General features: G+C 37.1%; 1 protein-coding gene across 3 annotated transcripts in view; it reads left to right on the top strand.

Moving 5' to 3' along the window:
• The window catches only part of TASP1 (taspase 1), a 253,304-nt gene that overhangs the window by 71,806 nt on the left and 157,672 nt on the right, over nucleotides 1-23,826 (top strand). For all 3 annotated transcript variants that reach the window (XR_006781747.2, XM_045809190.2, XM_045809201.2), the window contains one exon: nucleotides 3,732-3,838. Coding sequence is in view for 2 of the 3 variants with exons in the window: in XM_045809190.2 (XP_045665146.1) it covers nucleotides 3,732-3,838 (107 nt within the window). In the remaining variant the exon portion in view is untranslated. The remainder of the gene's footprint in view (nucleotides 1-3,731; nucleotides 3,839-23,826) is intronic.

Genomic DNA, 23,826 nt, shown 5'->3' with positions numbered 1-23,826 from the left:
TATTATATCTGTAGAATAGTGGGTTTCATAATTTTGGAAAAATTCTTATTCAGTTTTTTATTTTCATTTTATTTTTTGTTGATGTGTTTTATTTATTTTTTAAAAGATTATTTGTCAGAGAGAGATAGAGAAGGAACACAGCAGGGGGAGTGGCAGGCAGAGGGAGAAGCAGGCTCAACACTGAGCAAGGAGCCCTATGCAGGACTTGATCCCGGGACCCTGGGATCATGACCTGAGCTGAAGGCAGGTGCTTAGCCAACTGAGCCACCCAGGTGTCCCTCTTATTCAGTTTTTTTAAAACATTACCTTTATCCCATTCTTTTACTTCCATCTTCTGAAATTCTGATTAAACACAATATTAGGCCTTCTCACGTTATCTTCCCTGTTTCTTAATGTTTCTTCTATGTTTTCTATCGTTTTATCTCTTTTAGCTGCATTCTGGCTAACTTTTTTCTGATCAGTCTTCCAATTCACCCGTTCTTTTTTTCTTTATCCTATCAGCTATGAAACATGTACACTGAGATTTTAGTTTTTGTTATTTATCTTTTCATTTCTAGAAGTTCTGTTTTTATTTTAAGAGTCTGTGCTTTCTTTTAGTTTATAGTATGAACTATAGATGTTTTTCATGTTTTTTGGTCTGTTTTTTAATCATTAGGAGTGTACTTGTTTTATATTTGTGCCTGATAATTCTGGTGTCTGATATCCAAATTGGAATTTTTTCCTGTATGTTCTCATTTATGGTGCCCCATTTTTTTGTGTGCCTGATTATCTTTGACTATGTGCTTATCATTGCCCTTGAATAATTATTTGTGTAGTTTCACCATGCCCTAGGAGGAAGGCGTTTTTCTCTAGATACTATTTTTTGCATTAATTTTTGCCAGTTGTGTGTGCACTGTTTATAGGAAAAACAATCATCTGTCTGTCCTTTACTCATACTACTATCATACGCAGAACTCTCTACATTGGGGCACCTGTGTGGCTCATTTGGTTAAGCGTCTGCCGTCAGCTCAGGTCATCATCTCAAGGTCCTAGTATTGAGCCCCATGTCAGGCTCCCTTCTCAGTGGGGAGTCTACTTCTCTCTCTCCCTCTGCCCCTGCCCCCCACTTATGTGCGCTCTCTCTCTCTCAAATAAATAAATACAAATTAAAAACTAAACAAAACAAAAAAACCTATCTACACCATTTTTGGCACCAGATGTGTGGGTTTCTACACCAAGCAATTCTTCCATGCCATCTGGGTGTCCTACTAATTCATTTCAATTCTGACTCTAACTGGAGTTAGTGTAGACCACACAGGTTAGGGCTTAGTCTCATAAATCTACCACCTCTCCTAGGTTGTCACTTGTAGTTCTGACCAACTGGCTGTAAATCAGAGGTTCCCATGATCCTCCTTGGGTTCAGCTAACTTGTATCATCCTCCTGACGTGTATATTTAGCTACCTGGAAGCTCTCCAAGCCTTGTACTTTTGGAATTTTTATGGAGGTTTCATCATGTAGGCATGCTCAGTCCTTAACTCAACTGCCACTACTTCCCTCCTGCCCAGAGGATAGGGACAGGGCTGAAAGTTTCAAGATTTTAATCATGGTTTAGTCTTTCTGGTGACCAGTCTTCATCCTGATGCTATCTAGGAGCCCACTAAGAAAGTTGCTTCATTAAAATAAAAGACATTCATACCACTCAAGAAATGCCAAGGGATTTAGGAACTCTGTCAGAAACTGGGGTCAAAGACCAAATATTACAAAAAAAGATGGTCCTAGTGCTCTTATAATTTAGGAAATTACAAGGGTTTTAAGAGATCTTTCCAAGGAGCAAAGGGCAGAGACCAATATATATATATTTTCTATTATTTCACACACCATTAATCAGAATCTATTTAAACTTAGTTCAAAGCTTAACATTCCCTGACCCACCCAGGCTACATGTTTGCAAATCTCTATGCAAGGGCTCCAGTCAACTCCAGACTTCTCAGGGGTAGTTTTTATTCTTTCTAAGTTCTCTTATCCCTGTCCTTTTCCTCCTCCTTAATCTTTTCTCCCTCTTATCCAAGACAGTCTTGCTTGAATGTACTTGGTGTTGGAATAGAAGGTAGGGGTGGACTTGCATAGTTCTGAATCAGTTCTACTGTGAGAGCATTAGCCCTTTCAGCCCCCAGCTTATTGTGGGAAGTGTCTCTTATGAAACTCCTACCTTTAACGGCCTCTGGGCTTGTCTTATGTCTCTCCTTGATGCCATTTAACCAAACTCATGTGTGCTAGTGTTGGCAAATGCTCACAGTGAAATAATAATAGCATTAATCCTCAGTTTACCCCCAGAATTTAGCTTGGTACTTTTTATATGGTTTTTAATGTTTTTAAGGTGGTGTTTCTTCATATATATATATTTTTAAAGATTTTATTTATTTATTTGACAGAGATAGAGACAGCCAGCGAGAGAGGGAACACAAGCAGGGGAAGTGGGAGAAGAAGAAGCAGGCTCACAGCAGAGGAGCCCGATGTGGGGCTCGACCCCACAACACCAGGATCACGCCCTGAGCCTAAGGCAGACGCTTAACCTCTGTGCCACCCAGGCGCCCCTCTTCATATTTTATCCAACATTTTTAGAAAATTCAGTAGGAGAATTACTCTGAATAATTTAGTATGCCATAATCAGAAAACCTTGATCATCTCTTTAGCGTTATATTCTAGTTTATAATTTCTCTTTTATCAGCTGAATCTAATTGGCTGTTGAAATCTATATGTCAAGTTTAAAATTTTTAGTTATTATATTTCTTATTTTTAGAAGCTCCATTTGTTCTTCTTCAAGTCTGCCTGGTAATTTTATCATTTTTCATCCCTTAATCGTATTTTCAATATCTTTTTTCCTAATTTCTGTGAACATAAACATGTTTTATGTTCTATATTTTATTATTCCATTATTTGAGGCATTTGTAGGTCATGTTATGCTTTCTTATATTTGGTTGGCTTTTAGTCTATTGTTTTTGGTGATTTGTTTCTCATGTATTTTGTAAATTTTTTGTTTTTTAAACTATGGGCTCATATTAATTGGAACGTGGGAATTCTCTGAGGTCTGGTAAGTTAAGAAGTGTTTTTCCAGGGAGTATTTGCATTTGTTTTTGGTTGGTTTTTGAAGCTCTACAGCACCAAAATCGTGTGTGCGCATGTGCGCACGTGTGTGTGTTTATGTTCAGACCACACAGATAATAAGAATTCTCCTCTAAACTTGTCTGAATGTACTTTTTGTTCATGAATTTTCTAGTGAGACTTTTCCTCCTTTACGTTTATAGCCACAGCTGAAACTTGCAAGTTTCCTGTTTCTTTGTATAAGTGGCCTTTTCTAGTTTTCCTTTTCACTGGGCATGTGACTCCTTGAAATTCCTTACTTTTTTTTGTGGAAAATCTCTAATATGTTTTCTCATGCTGTATTGCCCCCAGATTTCCTTCCTTGTCCTTTATGCACAGAGACCTGCAAAACCAAAGTTGGCAGTAGCATGCATTAGCAGATACCTCTGGGTACCATCTACCTCAGGACTCACTTGCCTATCTGGATTTAACCTTTACTTCTTTAACCTTAGGTTATTTCTCTTATTCTCCTACCACCTCAGTGTACATTGGAAAAACTTTTTTTTTTTTAACCCTTTATTCAACATTCTTAAGGAGGGCTCTTCAGGAAATCTCATTACCTCATTGCCCTAATATTTCTCAAATGTTATTTTTAATGTTTCTTTTATAGGATTCAGTTTAGCTGCATTTAAAAGAAACAAGAGGAAACTAGAGCTGGCAGAAAGGGTGGAAACAGATTTCATTCAACTAAAGAAAAGAAGACAATCAAATGAAAAGGTCAGGAGGTGTTTGAAATATCAATCATTAATGTATCATAATGATATCTATGATCTGCTTTTAGACATATAAGCTTTAGAATAATACTTTCCAGTAGAAATACAGCGCATGCCACATAGGTACTTTTAAGTTTTCTAGTAGCTACATTTAAAAAAAGTAAGAAGAAACAGGTGAAATTAATTTTAATAATTATTTTATTTACACCAGTAAATCTAAAATATCCCTTCAAAAATGTGGCCAATGAAAAAATTATAAGTGAGCTGTTGAGCTTTCCTTTTTCTTTCTTTCTTTCTTTCTTTCTTTCTTTCTTTCTTTCTTTCTTTCTTTCTTTTTTTTTTAATAAGTCTTCAAAACCAGTGTATATTTTATACTTATAGCACATCTCAATCATGGCACTAAGTTTTCATTAGAAATATTTGGTTTGTACTTAAATTTCATAAAATTAACAGTTGAAAAAGTAGGTTTACATAACATGTTATTCTAAACATACTTAAAACTTTCTAATGATTGAATTGAATATGTTTTAAAATTAAAATTAGTTAACTTCTAATAAAATTAAAAATTTAGTTTCTCATATGCTCTTGCCACATTTTAAGTGCTCAGTAGCTACATGTGGCCCATGACTACTGTTTTGGTTCTTGCAGCTCTAGATGGTGACTCTTAACGTGGCTGTTTAGAGGGTAGAGTGTGTTATAAGGAAATGTATATACTGGATTCATGTAGATTTTTTTACATTCTAATTACGTGTCTCTGTTTCTTAGTCTTTTGCCTTCTTTGCATTTTGCATGCTAGTGTGTCATCATGAGTCCATTTCTTAGGTGTTTTGAGGGGTAGAAAGAAGTTGAAAACCACAACATTCTTGTTCAGCCTGTGGCTTGGGGTTTGTTAGCACACAATTCATGATGGGTGTCTCACATCACAGGCATTTGATGTACTTTGAAATCTCATTAATGTTCTTTATTGGCTATTCCTTTTATAATTGCTCATGGTTTATGCTTTCTGTCATGGTTTTATATTACTTTATATAAATGCATAATTATCTTTCATAGTGATATATATTTTCCCAGTATGTTGCTACAAGGAACAATTTTTCAAACATTTTGGTACAAGTCTTTTCATTTTTCTACCAGAATAGAGTAGGAAATGAGGAGGTGAATGAACAAATTTGTAAGTAGGTCTTGGTGAAAGTGGATAATAGTGTGATCCCCTTTCTTGGGTTTCTGTATCCCATGTGATATCTGAGTTAGCAAATTTAAGACTTTCACCTTTTAAAAAACTGTGATAAAATTTGTACGCAGTGAACAATTTAATCATTTTTATAAATGTGTATATTCGTGTAACCCACATGCCTGTCAAGATGTAGAACATTTCCAGTTCTTTTTGTGCTTCCTTCCAGCCATTCTCCACCTTCTACAGGCAACTGCTGCTCTGATTTTTCTCACCATAGATGTTTTGTATTGTTCTTAAACTTTATATAGTTAAAATCATATAGAAGGTACTCTTTCTTTTTGGTTGATTGCACAAAGTGCTTTTGAGACACTTATCACTGGCTCATTCTTTTTTTATATACTGAGTAATTAATATTCCCTAGTATGAATATACTATAATTTGTTTTTCCATTTTCCTATAATTTGTTTCCAGATTTTAACTATTGTGAATATAAGATTATTTATTTATTTATTTGACAGAGCGGGGGGGGGGAAGAGCGCACATAAGCAGGGGGAGCGGTAGGCAGAGGGAGAGGGAGAAGCAGGCTCTCCTCTGAGCAAGGAGCCTGACACGGGGCTGGATCCCAGGACCCCGGGATCATGACCTGAGCTGAAGGCACAAGCTTAACCAACTGAGCCACCCAGGTGCCCCTGGTCTGAACATTCTTGTATGGATTTTTTTTTTTTTTAAAGATTTTATTTATTTTTTCGACAGGATAGAGACAGCCAGCGAGAGAGGCAACACAAGCAGGGGGAGTGGGAGAGGAAGAAGCAGGCTCATAGCAGAGGAGCCTGATGTGGGGCTCGATCCCAGAACGCCGGGATCACGCCCTGAGCGGAAGGCAGACGCTTAACCGCTGTGCCACCCAGGCACCCCTGTGCCACCCAGGCGCCCCGTATTTTTTTTTTTGACATGAGTTTAGGATTTTTACGGTGAGAAATACCAGTTGATCTCATGGAGAATATATTTAGCTAGTCTTATTCAGAAGATTCATTTTTTTTCCTCAGGAAATATTTATTAAGCAGTTACTCTTGGTGTGGAGCTAGGTAATAAGAAAAGCAATGGTGAAAAAGGTGGAGGAAATTCATGCAATAATGAAACTTTACATTTTAGTGGATAGAAACAGAAACATAGAAGTATATAATTAAGTAAGCTAGTTACCATGTTTGGTAACAGGAAGAAAAAAAACTCCCCATAAGATGATGTGATACAGAGTATCTTGGATGTGAGAGACACAAAAGAGACTCAAAGGAAGACTCCTTTAGTTGGAGTGATCAATGCAGATCTCTCTGAGGACATAATATTTGAAAAATAAGATGAAGAGTCAGTAGAACTCATTTCAGGCAGAATGAACTGCATGTGCAATGCCCCTGGTGGGGAGTTGGCATATTGGAGGAATGAGGAGAGGCTCAGTGTGCCTAAAGCAGCGTGCAAGGGGAGAATGGTATGAAATGAAGCTGGAGAGGTAGCTGGGTGCTGGCTCCATTAGGATCTGGTAGATCATGGGCAGGAGTTTCCATTTTATTTCATGAATGATGAGTAGCCATTGAAGAGTTAAAAGTAGCGAAGTGATGCCATCTCATTCACATTTTACAGAGTTCTCTTGGGCTGTTCTGTGTCATGTGGGTTGAGGGTTGGGGCAAGAATAGAAGTGAGGAGACTAGTTAGGAAGTTGTTACAGTTGGGAGGTGTTGACAACGTGGACTGATAAGGATGAAATTGGAGAGAAGTGAATATATCAGGGATATCTGTTGGGAGTTCCTAGAAAGACAGGCATTATTGCTGCCTTAGATATTGGTAAGGAAGAGAGAAGAATGAAAGGTTTTAGCTTCAGTGACTGAGTATTGCTATTTACTGAGGTGAGGAGGGCTGGAGGATGTATGACTTCATGGTGATAGAGGTGGGAAGTGGAAATTTGACCCATTTCCCCTTAATGGACTCAGATTAAGAATACTTTCCATTTTCACCATAAGACATATTACCTGATACCAACAGCACCCTTAACACCCTAAAGCTAATAGACCATCTTTTAGTGTACCATGCTCCTGTGCTCCTTTCAGTTGAATTATATGCCACCAAGAGCCCCATTATGCTTGTTTTTATCATTGTCATTACATAATTAATCAAGTGTCTTGTAAACTGATGAACACTGAGTTTAAAAAGAGAGTTGTGGGTTTGAAAACTATGACTGTTGTTTGAGAGCTAACTTGAAAAAATAGATTTGGTTCATAAAAAATTGCCATGGAATTAAGTATAGGCAAGCCAGCTGTAAAAGATTGAGAAAAATAATAAGAATCTAAAAGCATTCTGGATGTGTTGTTAGTGTCTTTATGTTCCTGTTCTATTTTAGATAAAATGAAACTTGAAATCATAGGACAATTCAGCATATTATAGTTTATGTAAGAAAGATGATCTGGAACGTTTAGTTGTGGGCCTGCATTCAAAGAAGAGGCTTTAGTCTTAAAGATTGGCTAATGAATGAACCTTTGTGTTTTAAATAAAAAAATGTTTAAGTTATGTGTACTTGTTTTTGAATGATTCTTCACTTTACCCAGAGAATATTCAACTTTTGAAAAATTTAACCAACCACTCACCATACTGGTTAGGAGGATTTTCAATAAAAAGCTTGATAAAGCAGGAGGAAAGATTAACTATGGAGTTGGGTTATATGCATCTGAAGCTTTGGACAGATCAGAAGGGAGATTCCCACTTGGAAATTATTGGCATCAAAAGGAATATAAATACATGTGGCTAGATGAGCTCATGTAGGAGTGAGAGAAGATAGGGGTCTGAAAATTGAACCCTGGACCAGTTCAACATGTATAAGTTGGGAAGAGAAAAATCCAACAAAGGAGAAAGAAAATGCAGTGAGTGAGATAGATTATCACCAGGAGAGCGTCTAGGAAACTAAGAGAGGAGCAGTTCAAAGTCAGTCATCACTTGGTTGGAACGCTGCTAAGAGGACAGAGGACTGACCGTTGGATTTAGCAACTGGAGACTGTGAGCCTAGATAAGGACAGTTTCTGTGACATAGTGGATTGTGGACCAGTGCGGCAGGGGTTAAGGAGGGAGAACAAGGGTACAAATAACTCTTTTGAGAAGTTTTGCCCTGGAGTAGTGAGAGAGAGAGATCTGAGGTCAAGAGACTCTACCATTGTCAGTTATGGTCTATGAATTCAATGAGTAATTTAACATACAAAGACTTGATTTTCTTTTCTCTTTTTTCTCTTTTTCTCTTTTTTTCTTCATTTCTTTCTTTCTTTTCTTTCTTTCTTTCTTTCTTTCTTTCTTTCTTTCTTTCTTTCTTTCTTTCTTTCTTTCTTTCAAGATTTTATTTATTTAATTATTTGAGAGACAGAGAAAGCATGAGAGGGAGGATGGTCCGAGGGAGAAACAGGTTCCCCACTCAGCGGGGAGCCTGATGGGGGACTCCATCCTGGGACCCTGGGATCTTGACCTGAGCCGAAGGCAGATGCTTAACCCACTGAGCCACCCAGGTGCCCAAAGGCTCAGTTTTCTTATCTTTAAATGAAAATTGTGATATTCTTCCATGGCAGGGCTGTTATGGGGAACAAAAGTGATAGTAGATGTTTAAGTGCTTTGTGGCCGTCATTGACTTAGTCGGACACAGTAGTCTTTGCCATTGTGACTTTCATCCTTAAAATCACTTAGCCAAGAAAAAGGAAGGGAGGAAGGGAAAGAAAACTGCTGCCCAAATTAGTTACCCTGGGTAGAGGCTTGTAATGGAGAAGGGAGCTAATAAGGGAGGGTAGGTAGTGGTAGATGGAGAGGTTGAATTCAGGCATGATTCCAATAGAATATTTTAGATATCTTAAATGACAGGAAAATATTTTTAATATTCAGAGTATATGAACTTTAATACCCTAAAGCTCTGTGTTCGACACTGGCCTACAAAAATGACTGGGACCTAAGCCCCTGCCATTAAAGAAAGATGCTGGCCGGAGGCTTTGTTTTCTAGATGTTTGCTGCATAACCTTGGTACGCCTTATCTCAATAGTAAAGATAATGGAACATGCTCACAGAAAGAAAAGACCACCAGATAATGAGCAGGGGGGCAGAAAATTATAATTTTTAAGAGGAAGTATAGTATTTTTTAAAAGAGATATGACAGGAAAGGACAAATATCTATTTTCTAAATCAGCCTGTATTAGTTTATTTCTCCTTATCCTGTGTGCGTAGTTTCAGCATAGTTTTGGTTAGCCAGCATTGATTGAGGTCCAGGACTACTGTTTGTTGCAGCTATATAATATAATATGTTAGTTGGTTATATAAATATAATAAAAAGAATAGAGTGTTTGGTAGCTTTCCTAATGTTGATATTTTTTGTTACTCTGTTGAAGGAGATAAACATTATCTTGAAGAGTATATGGTAGAATAAGTCAATATTTTTAATCCTGAAAATAAATCAATTAGAAATTTTTGTTGCATTGATATTTCTTGTTTTTCTTTAAAAAAGTAATTGATTGTACCATTACCACAATACTAACAGAAATAAAAATTAAGGCAAGAGAAATATTTAATAGCTTGCTATCTCACTAAATTGTAGTGTTTTTATTTTCCTCAGTCTTTGATCATTTACATTTACATTTGACTTAGTTTAAAGTAAGAATGGTTAATGTTTTTGGCGGCAAACAATAGAAAACCTGATTGTGGTTAGGATATGCATATTTGTCTTCCTTCTCCCTGGCCTGCTGCCATATAATAAAAAGTTTGGAGGTGGTTGGTTGCTGGCGTTAGCTTAGGTTTCCAATGATGCTGGAGCCAACATATCTGGGATTCTCTTGGGCCTTTCTCTCATGCCTTTTGCCTTATGGATGTAATATGGCTCCTACAATTTTGGATGTCACATCTGCATTCAAGGTGAGAAGAAGCGAGATGATGGGGGTGGAGAGACTATTGCCAGATGTATCTGTTACTTTTTAAATCTGGGATGCGAAAGTTTTCCAGAGTCTCCCTATAGACTTCCTTTAGTTATTTTTGGGGAGTAGTAGAGAAGGGGCACAATTCATCACTTGGCTATTGTTGGCTACAAGAGAGCTTAGAAAGTTGAGTGGGTTATCCTAATGACTTATATAGTGCATGTCTTAATGCTGGACACATTGTCTTCCCAAAGTAGTGGTTTTGTTGTCAAAGGAGGGGGAGGAGAGTGATTGTTAGGTAGGCAATTTATAGCATATAGTGTGATTTATCATTTCCTTTCCCACAGTTAACATGTCCCTTATTACTATAAACCGATAGTGGGTTAAGAAGCTAATCTACACATAAATCAAATAAAAACACATTTTGTCTTGACTTTTCAGGATATATAGATAATAAGATACAATTTTAAAACACAAAGAATATAAATTCCTTGTATTGTCTTTTCTTGGTAAGTGGCCTCTCTGTTTCAACCTTGTTTATTTTTCATGACTTGGAGGGAAGACATGCTGGAGAAGGAAACATTTACTATTTAACTGTAGTGCTGTATATATAATATAAAAATAAAAATTGTTTACTCTGTTCCACTCCCCTCTCTTGGTGGACCCAGCTCTTCTAGATTTTTCTTTTACCCACTTCTTTCCCTTATGGCATATAGACAGTCCATATTTTGCATGATAGTGCTGGACCATAAAAATGTGCGTGCTGGAAATGTGTGAAGGGGTCTTAATGACAAAAAATTACACTTGTTCCATGACCTTTAAACATTTTTGTCAAAACATTAAAAACTTTTACTGTTGGTTATAAATGTATAGAAAAATGATAAAAGTAAAACTAATATTTATTTAGTATGTTAATTTGAAACATTAGATGCAGTAAGAATTAGTGTTTTGTTTGTGTTAAAAAAAAAACTTATCAAGAGTAGTTTGAATGGCACTTCCATTCTTGTTATGTTACTTATAATATGGAGAGCATCTTTTTATGTCAAGGTGAATTGTCGAACTCCTTTTTAATTTTAGACCAGTTTTCAACATTTTTTTTTCTTTTAGTGTTTTTTTATTATATTATGTTAGTCACCATACAGTACATTCCTGGTTTCTGATGTAAAGTTCGATGATTCATTAGTTGCGTATAACACCCAGTGCACCATGCAATACATGCCCTCCTTACTACCCATCACCAGTCTCTCCCATTCCCCCACCCCACCCCCCTCTGAAGCCCTCAGTTTGTTTCTCAAGAGTCCATAGTCTCTCACAGCTTTCAACATTTTATCCTTTGCTCTTCCCGTGTTGTAAAATATCTCTAAGAGTTTTTTTTTCCTTCCTGCCTCCCTCCCTTCTTTCTCCTTCAAGTTCAGTTTATTTCTTTTTTTTTCTTTTTAAAGATTTTATTTATTTATGTGACAGAGAGACAGCCAGCGAGAGAGGGAACACAGCAGGGGAGTGGGAGAGGAAGAAGCAGGCTCCTAGCGGAGGAGCCCGATGTGGGACTCAATCCCGGAACGCCGGGATCACGCCCTGAGCCGAAGGCAAACGCTTAACGACTGCGCTACCCAGGCGCCCTCAGTTTATTTATTTATTTATTTATTTATTTATTTATTTATTTATTTATTCTTTATTTATTGAGTTATAGCTGACATACAATATTATATTAGTTTCAGGTTGTACAACTGTGCATTACTCAGTGTTCATGATAAGTGTAGTCACCAACTGTCATCATACAACATTATTGCAATATTGTTGATTATGTTTCCTATGCTGTACTTTTCATTTCCATGACCTACTTATTTTATAACTGGAAGTTTGTACCTCTTAATCCCTTTCACCTATTTTGCCCACCTCCCACCCCTCTTCCATCTGGCAACTACCAGTTTGTTTTCTGTATTTATGAGTTTGGCTTTGTTTTGTTGTTGTTATTTACTTGTTTTGTTTTTTATATTCCACAAGGAAGTGAAATCATATGTATTTGTCTTTCTCTTAGAGTCGCTCTAATATCGTTTTTTTTTCCTTGTTTTTTTTTTTTTGCCAACATCACTTCCTCTGGGACATCTTTGTCCTTTTTATCACAGTCACATTCCTTATTTACGTTAACAAATTTGTGTTCACTAAGTTCCTCTGACTGTAGATCTAAAGTATCTTGAATGGTGTCAGTCTCAAACATTCCCACTTCCAGCTGTTTCTTCATAACTTCATTTATTTTTGATTAGAATTTTACTTCCAACATTATCACTTTTTGTTTCTTTGCTTCACTTTCATCTTTGTTGGCCAGTTCCCTCTTTTGATTATCATTTTTTGGTAAAATGACATATGGATTTATCACTAGGAGACAAGGAGGCAGCATGGCTACACACTTTGCTGCCTGTGCACGGTGACCCATCACTGACAGACTTTGAAGGAAGCGCCACGATTGGTTACTGATCACGATGAGCCTCTGATGTTTACATAGTGATCTGTGAACTGAAGAGCTAGCAATGAAATCTGTACTTCATGCAACTTATTCATGACTATATTCGTATAGTTAATATACCATGGTAACTGAAATTTGAACCATGCTGTTGAGCGACTGCTACTGTTTAAACTGTGGTAACTGAGATTGGTAAATATCGTAACTAGGCAAAGTGAGGGCTGTGTTTCTGTCAGAGAACCTGAACTGTTTGTCCTGTGGAGGTTCCTTCGGCATGAGTTGTGCTGATCACATATTCACGGTGGCTTTTAGCATGCTTTTCTGTCCTTTCTAATTCCTGCAAATTGGCATCTGGATCTCCCCTGACAGTATTGTCATGAACTCTCATTGTTAGAGTATGTATCAGTAATTCTTGTGATATGTGTGATGAAGTGATGACATGTTTTAAATTTATTTTTTTCCTTTGTTTTGATACAAAAAGAAAAAGGTAATTGTGTTAGTATTAATCTTTATCATATTTGAGAAAGGAAACCTTGCTTTTGGAATGAAGTGGTTAGCTCATTGGCCAGTTGCTATTCTTGACTCACGCCATAGGACTGACTGAGTTGCTACAGAGAGGAGATGCTCACATTAGGAAAACAAACAGACTCAATGTACACCATAATCTAGATTTCATAAATATCAGTTTCAAACAGTTAGCCCTGGATATTACTAGAAGGGACTCTGTTATTCTTTGAGTATTAAAAGAGGTTGGGGGTATTGTTTGATCTCAATATATTTGATGTTTCAAGCCTTTTTTTTCTTCCTCTTCATTTTTCACAAGCATATTGTTGGAATAGTTTCCATGTCTTTTTCTTTAATAACAGATTTTACAGTTGAATGTACATAGAATTCTTTGCCTCCTCCCACCACTTTTACAAAGTAATTTAAGTTTTCAATTAATTTCATTGGTTTTTAGGTAAAGCAGTACTTGCGTAGGATAGTGGAATGAAAGATAATTAGACCTTTTTCCATTTTGTGAATATCTTTCATTCTTTATTTCTAATGAACAAGTTGAGAAAATTTTACAATGCTTTATACAATGTTGTGTGTTCAAAACCACTCTAAAGAGATGCTACAACTTTTAATTTTGTGTTCTTTAGCCACCACATAGGGACATCAAATTGGCCACATGTTTCAGAAAGGAAATGTTGGGCCTTGCTTTGTGTGCTTCATATAAATATATTCTATTCTTTTGAAGTATATTGTGGGTAACATTTTTCTCTTTTATCCACCATCTTGAAATTATTATGTAAACGCTTAACTGTATCATACTAAATCACTATATTTTTTGGGTGAGAGGTAGGTTAAGATCAAAGAAAATAAATGCACAAAAAACATGTTTTCTTCAGATTGTTGTATTTGTACTTGTGTACATGTCTGTCTGTAATGTGTACAGGGAAAGGAGTAATTAGTCTTTTATAGAAATTTACTTGATCTGGAATTTTGTTGTGTTTCTCAAGAAGATGGTTAATGCAGATATGAGTAAACAGAAGAAACTTCTTTGAATTCTCTTTACATGAAGAAATGTAGTTTATATATTTAAGATTTTCATAAAACTGAAAATTCGTGCTGTTAAGTAATTACTTTGAGTTATAAATTAAATATTAAAAATTACATTTGCATTACCTATCTTGATTACTGAATAAGCCTATAGAATTTACATATAAATCAGGTACACCAACAACTTAATTAAACATATTACATTTGGGGCACTTGGGTAGCTTAGTCAGTTAAACATCTGACTTTTGATTTCAGCTTAGGTCAACATCTCAGGGTTGTGAGATTGAGCCCGATGTTGGCTCTGCACTGGGCTTGAAGCCTCCTTAAGATTCTTTCTCTCCCTTTCCCTCTGCCCTCTCCCCTCCCTCTAAAATATATATTACATTTAATTACTTACCATAACCACATGCATTTATGTAGGTTATGGAGCCTGGTGATCATCATTCCTTTGCAATATAACTTGATAGGAATTCTTTAAATATCTGTGATTTCTTTAAATATGTGTGATTTCTTGTAATTTGTGTCAATTCATCAATTATTTAAATTTAGAACTTTCAACCCTTGATAGCTGGACAATTGCAGTGTTTTTTTGTTTTTTTTCCCCTGTGTCAGGAAAAGCTTCTTAGTTCTCACATAATGATTCAATAGCTAGTAGGTTCAGTTTCTCCCCAAGTCTTCCTTGAACCCATGCCAAGCTATGCCTTAAACCTATACTGAGTCTTAAGTTGTAAGAGATAAGATTGAAGCAAGAAGTCATTGTTAAGAAATCTTAACTGCTGCTTTTATTTTGTAATGAAAGTAACCCGTGGTTTTTTAGGGGACTTGTAAGATGGCATCAGATATTGTCAGCCTTATAAATTCTCCCTCAGTTTTTAGTATTCAACAGTTTTGTAGAGTCTCCTTTTAATTTTAGTATTTAACAGAATTAGTGGAGAAAATATGAGCATTCCTTCATTATCACTGGAATAGTCCCCGGTGATGTTGTGTATAATGTAGAAATCACCATACCGTAGCTTTCCTAACAGGAAAAACCGCCAGTGAATGGAATTTCATTGGGGCTACAGAGAGAAGCCTTCCTATCTAGGAACTGACTCAGACCATCGTGTTAAGAGCATCAGATTCTAAGTCAAATCTTTTAAATATGTCCTCGTTTGATATCACCAGGCAATAAGGACCTGAGTTGGCCCATTACAGATGTAGTGATGCTGACACATGTACAGCTAATAATACCAGAATAAATCAGTATGTAAAAAGACAAGTTTGTGTATACAAGTGTGCACACACAGAGTAATAACAGGGGTGTTTTAGGGTCAGAAGACAAGAACCAGTGCTTAATTAGGTTGAGGGAGAACTATCTTTGAGGTTTTAAAGTCTTGATTGGGCTACCTTTTCTCCAATCAGTCTCATAGATTTTGGTAAATAGATGTCAGGAACCATTTAGAATTCAAGATCTGAGGCTGGGATTACTTGAGGAATTGAGGGAGAAGGGCAGGTGAGGAGGTGGGGCATAGTGGACCATGAGGTCTCATCTAAGTCTGCCATTGACTAGTCCAGAGACCTTGGGCAAACATGGAGCCTCTCTAGACTTAGTTTTCTCAGCTGGACCAGGTGATTACCATGGTTCTTTCCAGCTTGATAATTCTCTGATCTATTTTCAGTAGCACTGTGGAGTTTGACCAAACCCATTTTCTGGATCCTCTCATCAAAACATTCTTTTCTCTAGTGTATCCTAAACCTGGCAGACCATTAGATTCATCTGGGGAATTTTACAACTGTAGATTCTTAGACTCTACTCTCAATATACTGAATCAAAATCTGTAGGGATGGGTAAGTTATTGGGCCAGCATTTGAGAATTATTGCTTTGTTCTGCATAATTACGTCAGAGTGGGCCTAGAAAAACACCTGCTTAGTAATCATTGTTTAAATGAACACAAAACATTCTAGAAGAGTTAGGAATTACATAATTGTGTCCAGTTAATGACTTCATGTGCACTGTCACTCATTTAGCTTTCCTCCAGGTGGACTAGAGCTCCTTACTCCCTTCTCTGTGCTTCAGAGTTTGTCTCCAGCTCATTGTCATTGTCCACAGGCATCTGTTTTAATTACTATGGTTTCTCAGCTTGGCATATAATAAGTGCTCAATAAACATTTGTTTAATGAATACTTTTTGTTTTTGTTTTTTGCTTGTTTTGTTTGTTTTTTGGTATTATTACCACCATCAAGTCTGTAAATTTTCATCCTTGATGGCTGGACAGTTGCATTATCTGCATAACTGGCTTCCCTGCTTCTAGCCTTACTTAGTTCCTCCTTAAACCTGTATATTATCCCAGGATACATTTCCTTAAAAATACTTGCATTGGTCTTGTTGTTCTGGGAGAAACTTTAATAGAGTCTTCACTATTTGTAGGTTAAAACACAACTCATTAGCCTGACTTTACAAATCCTCTTGAAACTTGGACCCAACCTACTTTTCTATTATTTGTCTTTGGGAGTTATCTTTTTCTCTTGCCAAATACATTTGATTATTCATGAATTTCCTGAAAGTTCTCACGTCTGTGTTTTTGCTTATGTCTCTTTTCCTTCATGTGATAAGTAATAATTAATAATGGAATGCCAGCTACTTCTCTGCTTACTGAAATTCCATTTTGTTTTGTTTTGTTTTTGTTTTTTGGTAGGTTTACAATGAATTTTAATTATTATATTTTATTATTATGATTCATTAGCCAGCATATAGTACATCATTAGTTTTTGATGTAGTGTCAACGATTCATTAGTTGCGTATAACACCCAGTGCTCACCACCACACGTGCCAGCCTTAATACCCATGACCCAGTTACCCCATTCCTCCACCGCCTCCCTTCTCTAACCCTCAGTTTGTTTCCCGGAGTCCAGAGTCTCTCATTGTTTGTCTCCCTCTCTGATTTCTTCCCATTCAGTTTTCCCTCCCTTCCCCTGTAGTCCTCTGCACTATTCCTTATGTTCCACATATGAGTGAAACCATATGAAAATTGTCTTTCTCTGCTTGACTTATTTCACTTAGCGTAATCCTCTCCAGTTCCATCCATGTCGATGCAAATGCTGGGTATTCATCCTTTCTCATGGCTGAGTAATATTCCATTGTATATATGAACCACATCTTCTTCATCCATTCGTCTGTTGAAGGGCATCTCAGCTCCTTCCACAGTTTGACTGTTGTGGACATTGCTGCTATGAACATTGGGGTGCATGTGCCCCTTCTTTTCACTATGTCTGTATCTTTGGGGTAAATACCTAGTAGTGCAATTGCTGGGTCGTAGGGTAGCTCTATTTTTAACATCTTGAGGAACTTCCATACTGTTTTCCAAAGTGGCTGTACCGGCTTACATTCCCACTAACAGTGTAAGAGGGTTCCCCTTTCTCCATATCTTCACCAACACTTGTTGTTTCCTGTTTTGTTAATTTTTGCTGTTGTAACTCATGTAAGGTGGTATCTCATTGTGGTTTTGATTTGTATTTCCCTGATGGCTAGTGATGTTGGGCATTTTTTCATGTGTCGGTTAGCTATTTGTATGTCCTCTTTGGAGAAGTGTCTGCTCATGTCTTCTGCCCATTTCTTGACTGGATTATTTGTTTTTTGGGTGTTGAGTTTGAGAAGTTCTTTATAGATCTTGGATACAAGCCCTTTATCCATAATGTCATTTGCAAATATCTTCCCCCATTCCATGGATTACTTCTTAGTTTTGTTGACTATTTCCTTTGCTGTGCAGAAGCCTTTTATTTTGATGAAGTCCCAAAAGTTCATTTTTGCTTTTGTTTCCCTTGCCTTTATAGACATATCTTGAAAGAGGTTGCTGTATCCAGTGTCAAAGAGGTTACTGTCTATGTTCTCCTCTAGGATTTTGATGGATTCCTGTCTCACATTTAGGTCTTTCATCCATTTTTTTTTTTAAGATTTTATTTATTTATTCGACAGAGATAGAGACAGCCAGCTAGAGAGGGAACACAAGCAGGGGGAGTAGGAGAGGAAGAAGCAGGCTCATAGTGGAGGAGCCTGATGTGGGGCTTGATCCCACAACGCCGGGATCATGCCCTGAGCCGAAGGCAGACGCTTAACAGCTGTGCCACCCAGGCGCCCCAGTCTTTCATCCATTTTGAGTTTATCTTTGTGTATGGTGTAAGAGAATGGTCCAGTTTCATTCTTCTGCATGTGGCTGCCCAATTTTCCCAGCACCATTTATTGAAGAGACTGTCTTTTTTCTATTGGATATTCTTTCCTGATTTGTTGAAGATTAGTTGACCATAGAGTTGAGGGTCCATTTCTGGGGTCTCTCTTCTGTTCCACTGATCTATGTGTCTGTTTTTGTGCCAATACCATGCCGTCTTGATGATCACAGCTTTGTAATATAGCTTGAAGTCAGGCACTGTGATACCCCCAGTTTTGGTTTTCTTTTTCAACGATCCCCTGGCAATTCAGGGTCTTTTCTGGTTCCATACAAATTTTAGGATTGTTCCATCTCTGTGAAAAATGTTGATGGTATTTTGATAGGGATTGCATTGAAAGTGTAGATTGCTTTGGGCAGGACAGACATTTTAACTATGTTAATTCTTCCGATCCATGAGCATGGAATGTTTTTCCATCTCTTTGTCTCTTCCTCAATTTCTTTCATAAGTGTTCTGTAGTTTCTAGAGTATAGATCCTTCACCTCTTTGGTTAGGTTTATTCCTAGGTATCTTATGCGTTTTGGTGCTATTGTAAATGGAATAGATTCCTTAATTTCTCTTTCTTCAGTCACATTGTTATTGTATAGAAATGCGACTGATTTCTGTGCATTGATTTTGTATCCTGCCACATTGCTGAATTGCTTTATGAGTTCTAGTAATTTGTGGGTGGAGTCTTTTGGGTTTTCCACATAAAGTATCATGTCATCTGCGAAGAGAGAGAGTTTGACTTCTTTTTTGCCAATTTGAATGCCTTTTATTTCTTTTTGTTATCTGATCGCTGAGACTAGGACTTCTAGTACTATGTTGAACAAAAGTAGTGAGAGTGGGCATCCCTGTCGTGTTCCTGACCTTAAGGGAAATTCTAATCCATGTCCAGCTCTACTCCAATGAACCGCTCAAATGCCACCCAGATCAGAACACATTTCTTTCTTCTTACTTAGTGCATATAATAGGTATTCAGTAAATGCTTGTTGAATTATCTACACATTTGTCATTTTGAGATTGGTGTGTATGGTTGTTTTATAATATTAGGTAGGCTCACAGAGCCATGAACATTTGTTCTTTATCCTTATCACAGTGCCTAGACACAGTGCCTTTACTCAGCTAACGTTACCAACTTAAACATCTACAAAAGATGATTCTAATATTAATTTTGAGAGAGAAAAACCCATAATGTAATTTTCTTCAATTATAAGTTTTATGGTCTTTCAAGATAAGTTTGAATCTATTATTTAAGTGCTTCAAGCATACATTAGTCTAAAAGAGTGCTTTGCTGTTTACCAGGGAGCTTGTTTCTGGGGATGTAATGAAATAAGAGAGGATATCCGAAATATTACTAATAATATAACTGTACTTCCTCAATATTGTAGAAATCTGAAGATACTATGTAAGTAAGTGAGGGAAATGATTGTGGGGAAATGATATTTTAGAAATAGCCCCCAATCTCTGCCAACCATTTCATAGAGGTGAGTCATGAAGTGCCCACTAGGGGGCGTGCCCATCTAGAGAAAACTTGACCAAGCTCCTTTCCTGTGTTGCAGGTAAAATGCCTGTTTTACAAATGCATTTCTAGATCATGTCTTTTTTTCTAGGAAAAAGAATGAACCCTCACCACTACAAGAATTTCTACCCATTTTCTAGCTCCTGTTTATTTTGGTTGCGTGATTTTCCCAGAAGGGACAGGTGACAAAATAGAAATGGGGATTGCCTTGAAAGCTTACTTTATGAAGCTTGTGATTATGTGTGTGTTGTGTCCCGTCCCGTGTCCCCCCTCCCTACCCCCCGTGTTGAGAGCATTTTCATTTTGCAAGCATTGCCATCTCTTCTGTGGTCTTTTTGGGTCATTTGCTCAAGGGATAGGCAGTGCTCCATTTTCATTGCTCTGTTGATTTGTATAGCCTGAGGTTATGTGGAACTCACACCAGCAAGTCACCTTGAGTACACAGACTTTGAGTGATGTTTCCACCAGAGGTCATGGCCTCATTGGATCCTTAGTTTTTCTTTCCAGTTCCTATTTTACCTTTGACTTCAACATTATCACCAGCAAACATTTATTGAGTGCCCTTTATATGCAGGTTTTTATGTAGGTTTTAGGAAGTAAATAGAGGATACAGACCTAGGCCCTGACCATTATATTTGGTCCAGGGGACTTAAACAGTAAAGGGAACTCATGTAGTATGTGCTGGGAGAGTGAAGCAATCAGTGAGGGCCATGGGAATTGGTAGGATGGAGAAATCACTCTAAACTCGCTAAGTTTCTCATTGTAGGCTTTATGGAAGAGGTAGAATTTAAGCTAGGTCTTGGATAAAGGGGTAGGACTTAGGTATCTAGGTGGAGAGAAAGAGAAAACCTTAAATTTAGAAGCCTGTAGGTAGAGAAGCTTGATTGCACTACAGAGTTTCTGTAGGACGGTGGTTTCAAATTCAGATGCTTCTGGGGGCCAGCCAGGTAGCCTAAATATGTGAGACAATCTAGAAAGGTGGAGCACTTGGTGATACATGTTCCATTTTAAGGTATTTGAAAAACAAAATGTGTAACACTAAAATTACACTTCGCTGTTGAAAGCAAACGCTGGTTTTGGCAGTTTGTAATCCCTGCTGAGGTCATGACAGTTGATCAGATTCAACTGTGCACAAAATTTAGCAAAGTTAAAAAGGCCATAGAGGCATTAAGTCCACAGCCTGAGTTCTCCCTGAACATTTGTCTACTTTTATTTGCACTAACTGTACTTAGGAACAATGAGGAGAATATTTTGAAATATGTATGAATGGAGCCTGTTCTGGTGACTGTTTGCATTAAACACAGGCTTTTGAGTGTTGGGAGTCTGAAAACATTCTTCAGGGTAATTTGAATGGCATTAAGATTTCTAGGATATAGTACTATCATAATTAGTTTGGATTGTATTTTATATTCTAGAATATACTTAGCTCCTTTCCTACTCTTTGTAATTCCTTGATTTCTCTTTACTTTCTAATAAAATGTTAAGGTATTGAAGAATAAAAGGAAAAAAGTATATGGGCATTTTTTCTTTCCTTTTTGTTTTTTAATATGCTTATCTTTAGTAGTGTATTTATGATTTTTAATAATTATATTTTGGGGTATACTTATAATTAGTCAAGTAGATATTGCTGTACTTTAAAAATCTCATATCAAATAAAGTAACTTAATACTTTGTTATTAAAGTCAGTGTCAAATATTCAATCTAGAGAGGGTTGAGTTTAAATCCAGGTTAAAGGACCCATCCTGATTGTCATGGTGTTTCATCAGCTGGAATAGACTCCAGATTGTCCAAGTTACCTTCTAGTCCTTTATCTGTTATTCCCCACTGCTTTAAGACTCAGTTCAAAGGCCAGTGGAGCTCTGGTATTTAAAAGAAAAAGTGTAATTTTATCCAGAGAAGGTAAATGTATGCCCTGAAATGAAAGAAAGACCAGAGGTCCAGACCACGGCCAGGTGTTCCTGGAAAGAGCCAAATTGGACAAGTAAATTGAAAAAGGTTGCCTGCTCTTATTAAAGAGACTTTGCTGCTGTCTATTTAATTAGCAAGGTCTTAGTTCATTTATTTGGGTGTTTTTTAATCTGCCCAGGTAATGAAGTTCATAGCCTATTAGCGAGTATGCTGGTAGCATGTTGTGCTATCTCTGTCATTGAAGTACCATGATATACGTGCCTGTATGAAATGAAACTGCCAAATAATCTTGATTCCCTCCTCCCTTGAACATGTTTCCCAGAAGGTGATGACTGAGTTTAAGATATTCTCCAGTGGAAAAAGCAAAGTTAAAGCTAAGGTATAGTATATGTACTACTTATGTAGAGCTTTTAGGAAAGTGATTTGGAGTTAGAGAAAGTGAATTGGTTAGTCAAAAATGAAAGAGTGTGATCTGGTGCCAGGTGACCCAAGAGGATGGGAGGGCAGTAAAGAAGTGTTGCCAAAAGAAAAACATTGAATGGAAGAGTGTGACCAATATCAAGACATCTGATCTCTTCATAGATTAAGTGAGAGGCTTACCGTTGGATGGTAAGAGTCTTAGAAGTTTGTTTTGAATAGTAGGCCAGAGGGCATGGCAAAACCTCCTGAAATAAAGATCACTCCTGTATCGTGAGAAGGGAGTCTGGACTTAATGTGTGGTTATTATGAGGACCAGGTAGAAATTTCACAGCAGCTGTTTAAGGACATACTTTGGGGAAAGAACCTATTCAGGGGTGATGTGGAAAAGCATTACATTTAGGGAAGATCTAAATATGAAATAATCAGAGAGAAATATGTGAGGTAATAGGAAAACTGCTTTAGATAGGCTGAGTTTGGATCTTGCATATATATTGACCAAGATGCAATTTCAGAGGGCACGGAGTTTGATTTATTGATGAAGGTCAGTTAAAAACTATTTGTGATACTTTGGTAGTTGCAGCATACAAGTGGATGGGGAGCAAGATAAGCCACAAAAGATCCTAGGACAAGCCAGCATATAAAGAATCTTCCCAGAGAGGGGAGAACTTCCTGTTTCAGGTTGAGCCTTTAGGTGCAAGGGCCTCCTGTGTGGTTGGGAAGAGATTAAGGAAATCCTTTCTGGAGTTATTTGAGGCGTCAGGACTTGAAGGAGGACAGTATTTTGGTGTGGGGTGGGGAGGGGGGGTAGCACGGGTGTGGGGAGCCAATTTTGCACTGGACAAAGTGTGAGTGAGGGGAGTGTCAGTATCTGCTATTACTCCAGAGAGCCAGGGCTCTTTTTGGAGGAGAAGGAAGGAGGGCTGGACCTTTGCTGAGAATTAGGTGACACACGGAGAAAATTATGGCCTATCAGATTTAATTTATTCAGTTCATTCATTCAACAAGTAGTTTTTTCACAGAAACACCTTTGCCTTTTTTTCGATCTATTTATTTAATGTTGATTTCTCTTTCATCGATTTTTCATCTTTGTTTTCTCCTTTATCTTTGTGTTAATATTGTTCTCTAACCTCTTTAGTTGGACACTTAGGTCATGTTTTGTTCTTTTCTAACATCAATATTTTGGGTATAAATTTTTCTCTATGTACCACTTCTGCTGTATCCCCCAAGTTTTGAAATGTAATGTTTTTTATTCATTGTTAAGTATTTTTGCTTCTATTTATATTTCTTGTTTGATTCATAAGTTAGAAGTATTTTTTCTTTTTTAATTTCCAATATTTGTTTACTTTTATTGACTCCTAACTTAATTGTATCATATTCAGAGAGCATATTCTATGTGATACTATTTCTTGAAATTTGTTGTAACTTATTATGGCTTAGTGTATGATCAGGTTTTATAAATATTTATTTACATTTGAAAGTGTTTCCTCTGGTGTAGCCACTGTGGAGAATAGTATCGAGGTTCCTCAAAAAGTTAAAAATAGAACTACCCTACAGTCCAGCAATTGCACCACTAGATATTTACCCAAAGGATACAAAAATATTGATTCAAAGGGGTACATGCACCCCAATGTTTATAGCAGCATTATCAACAATAGCCAAACTATGGAGAGAGTCCAAATGTCTATTGACTGATGAATAGATAAAGAGGAGGGGGTATGTATATACTATGGAATACTACTCAGCCATCAAAAAATGAAATGTTGCCATTTGCAACAACATGGATGGAGCTAGAGAGTATAATGCTAAGTGAAATAAGTTAGTCAGAGAAAGGCAAATACCATATAATCTGACTCATGGAATTTAAGA

The sequence above is a fragment of the Ursus americanus genome, chromosome 22 (assembly GCF_024610735.1).
Source record: "Ursus americanus isolate L20-20 chromosome 22, mUrsAme1.1.p, whole genome shotgun sequence".
Taxonomy (NCBI): Eukaryota; Metazoa; Chordata; class Mammalia; order Carnivora; family Ursidae; genus Ursus; species Ursus americanus.
This window is presented reverse-complemented; position numbering and strand designations above follow the sequence as displayed.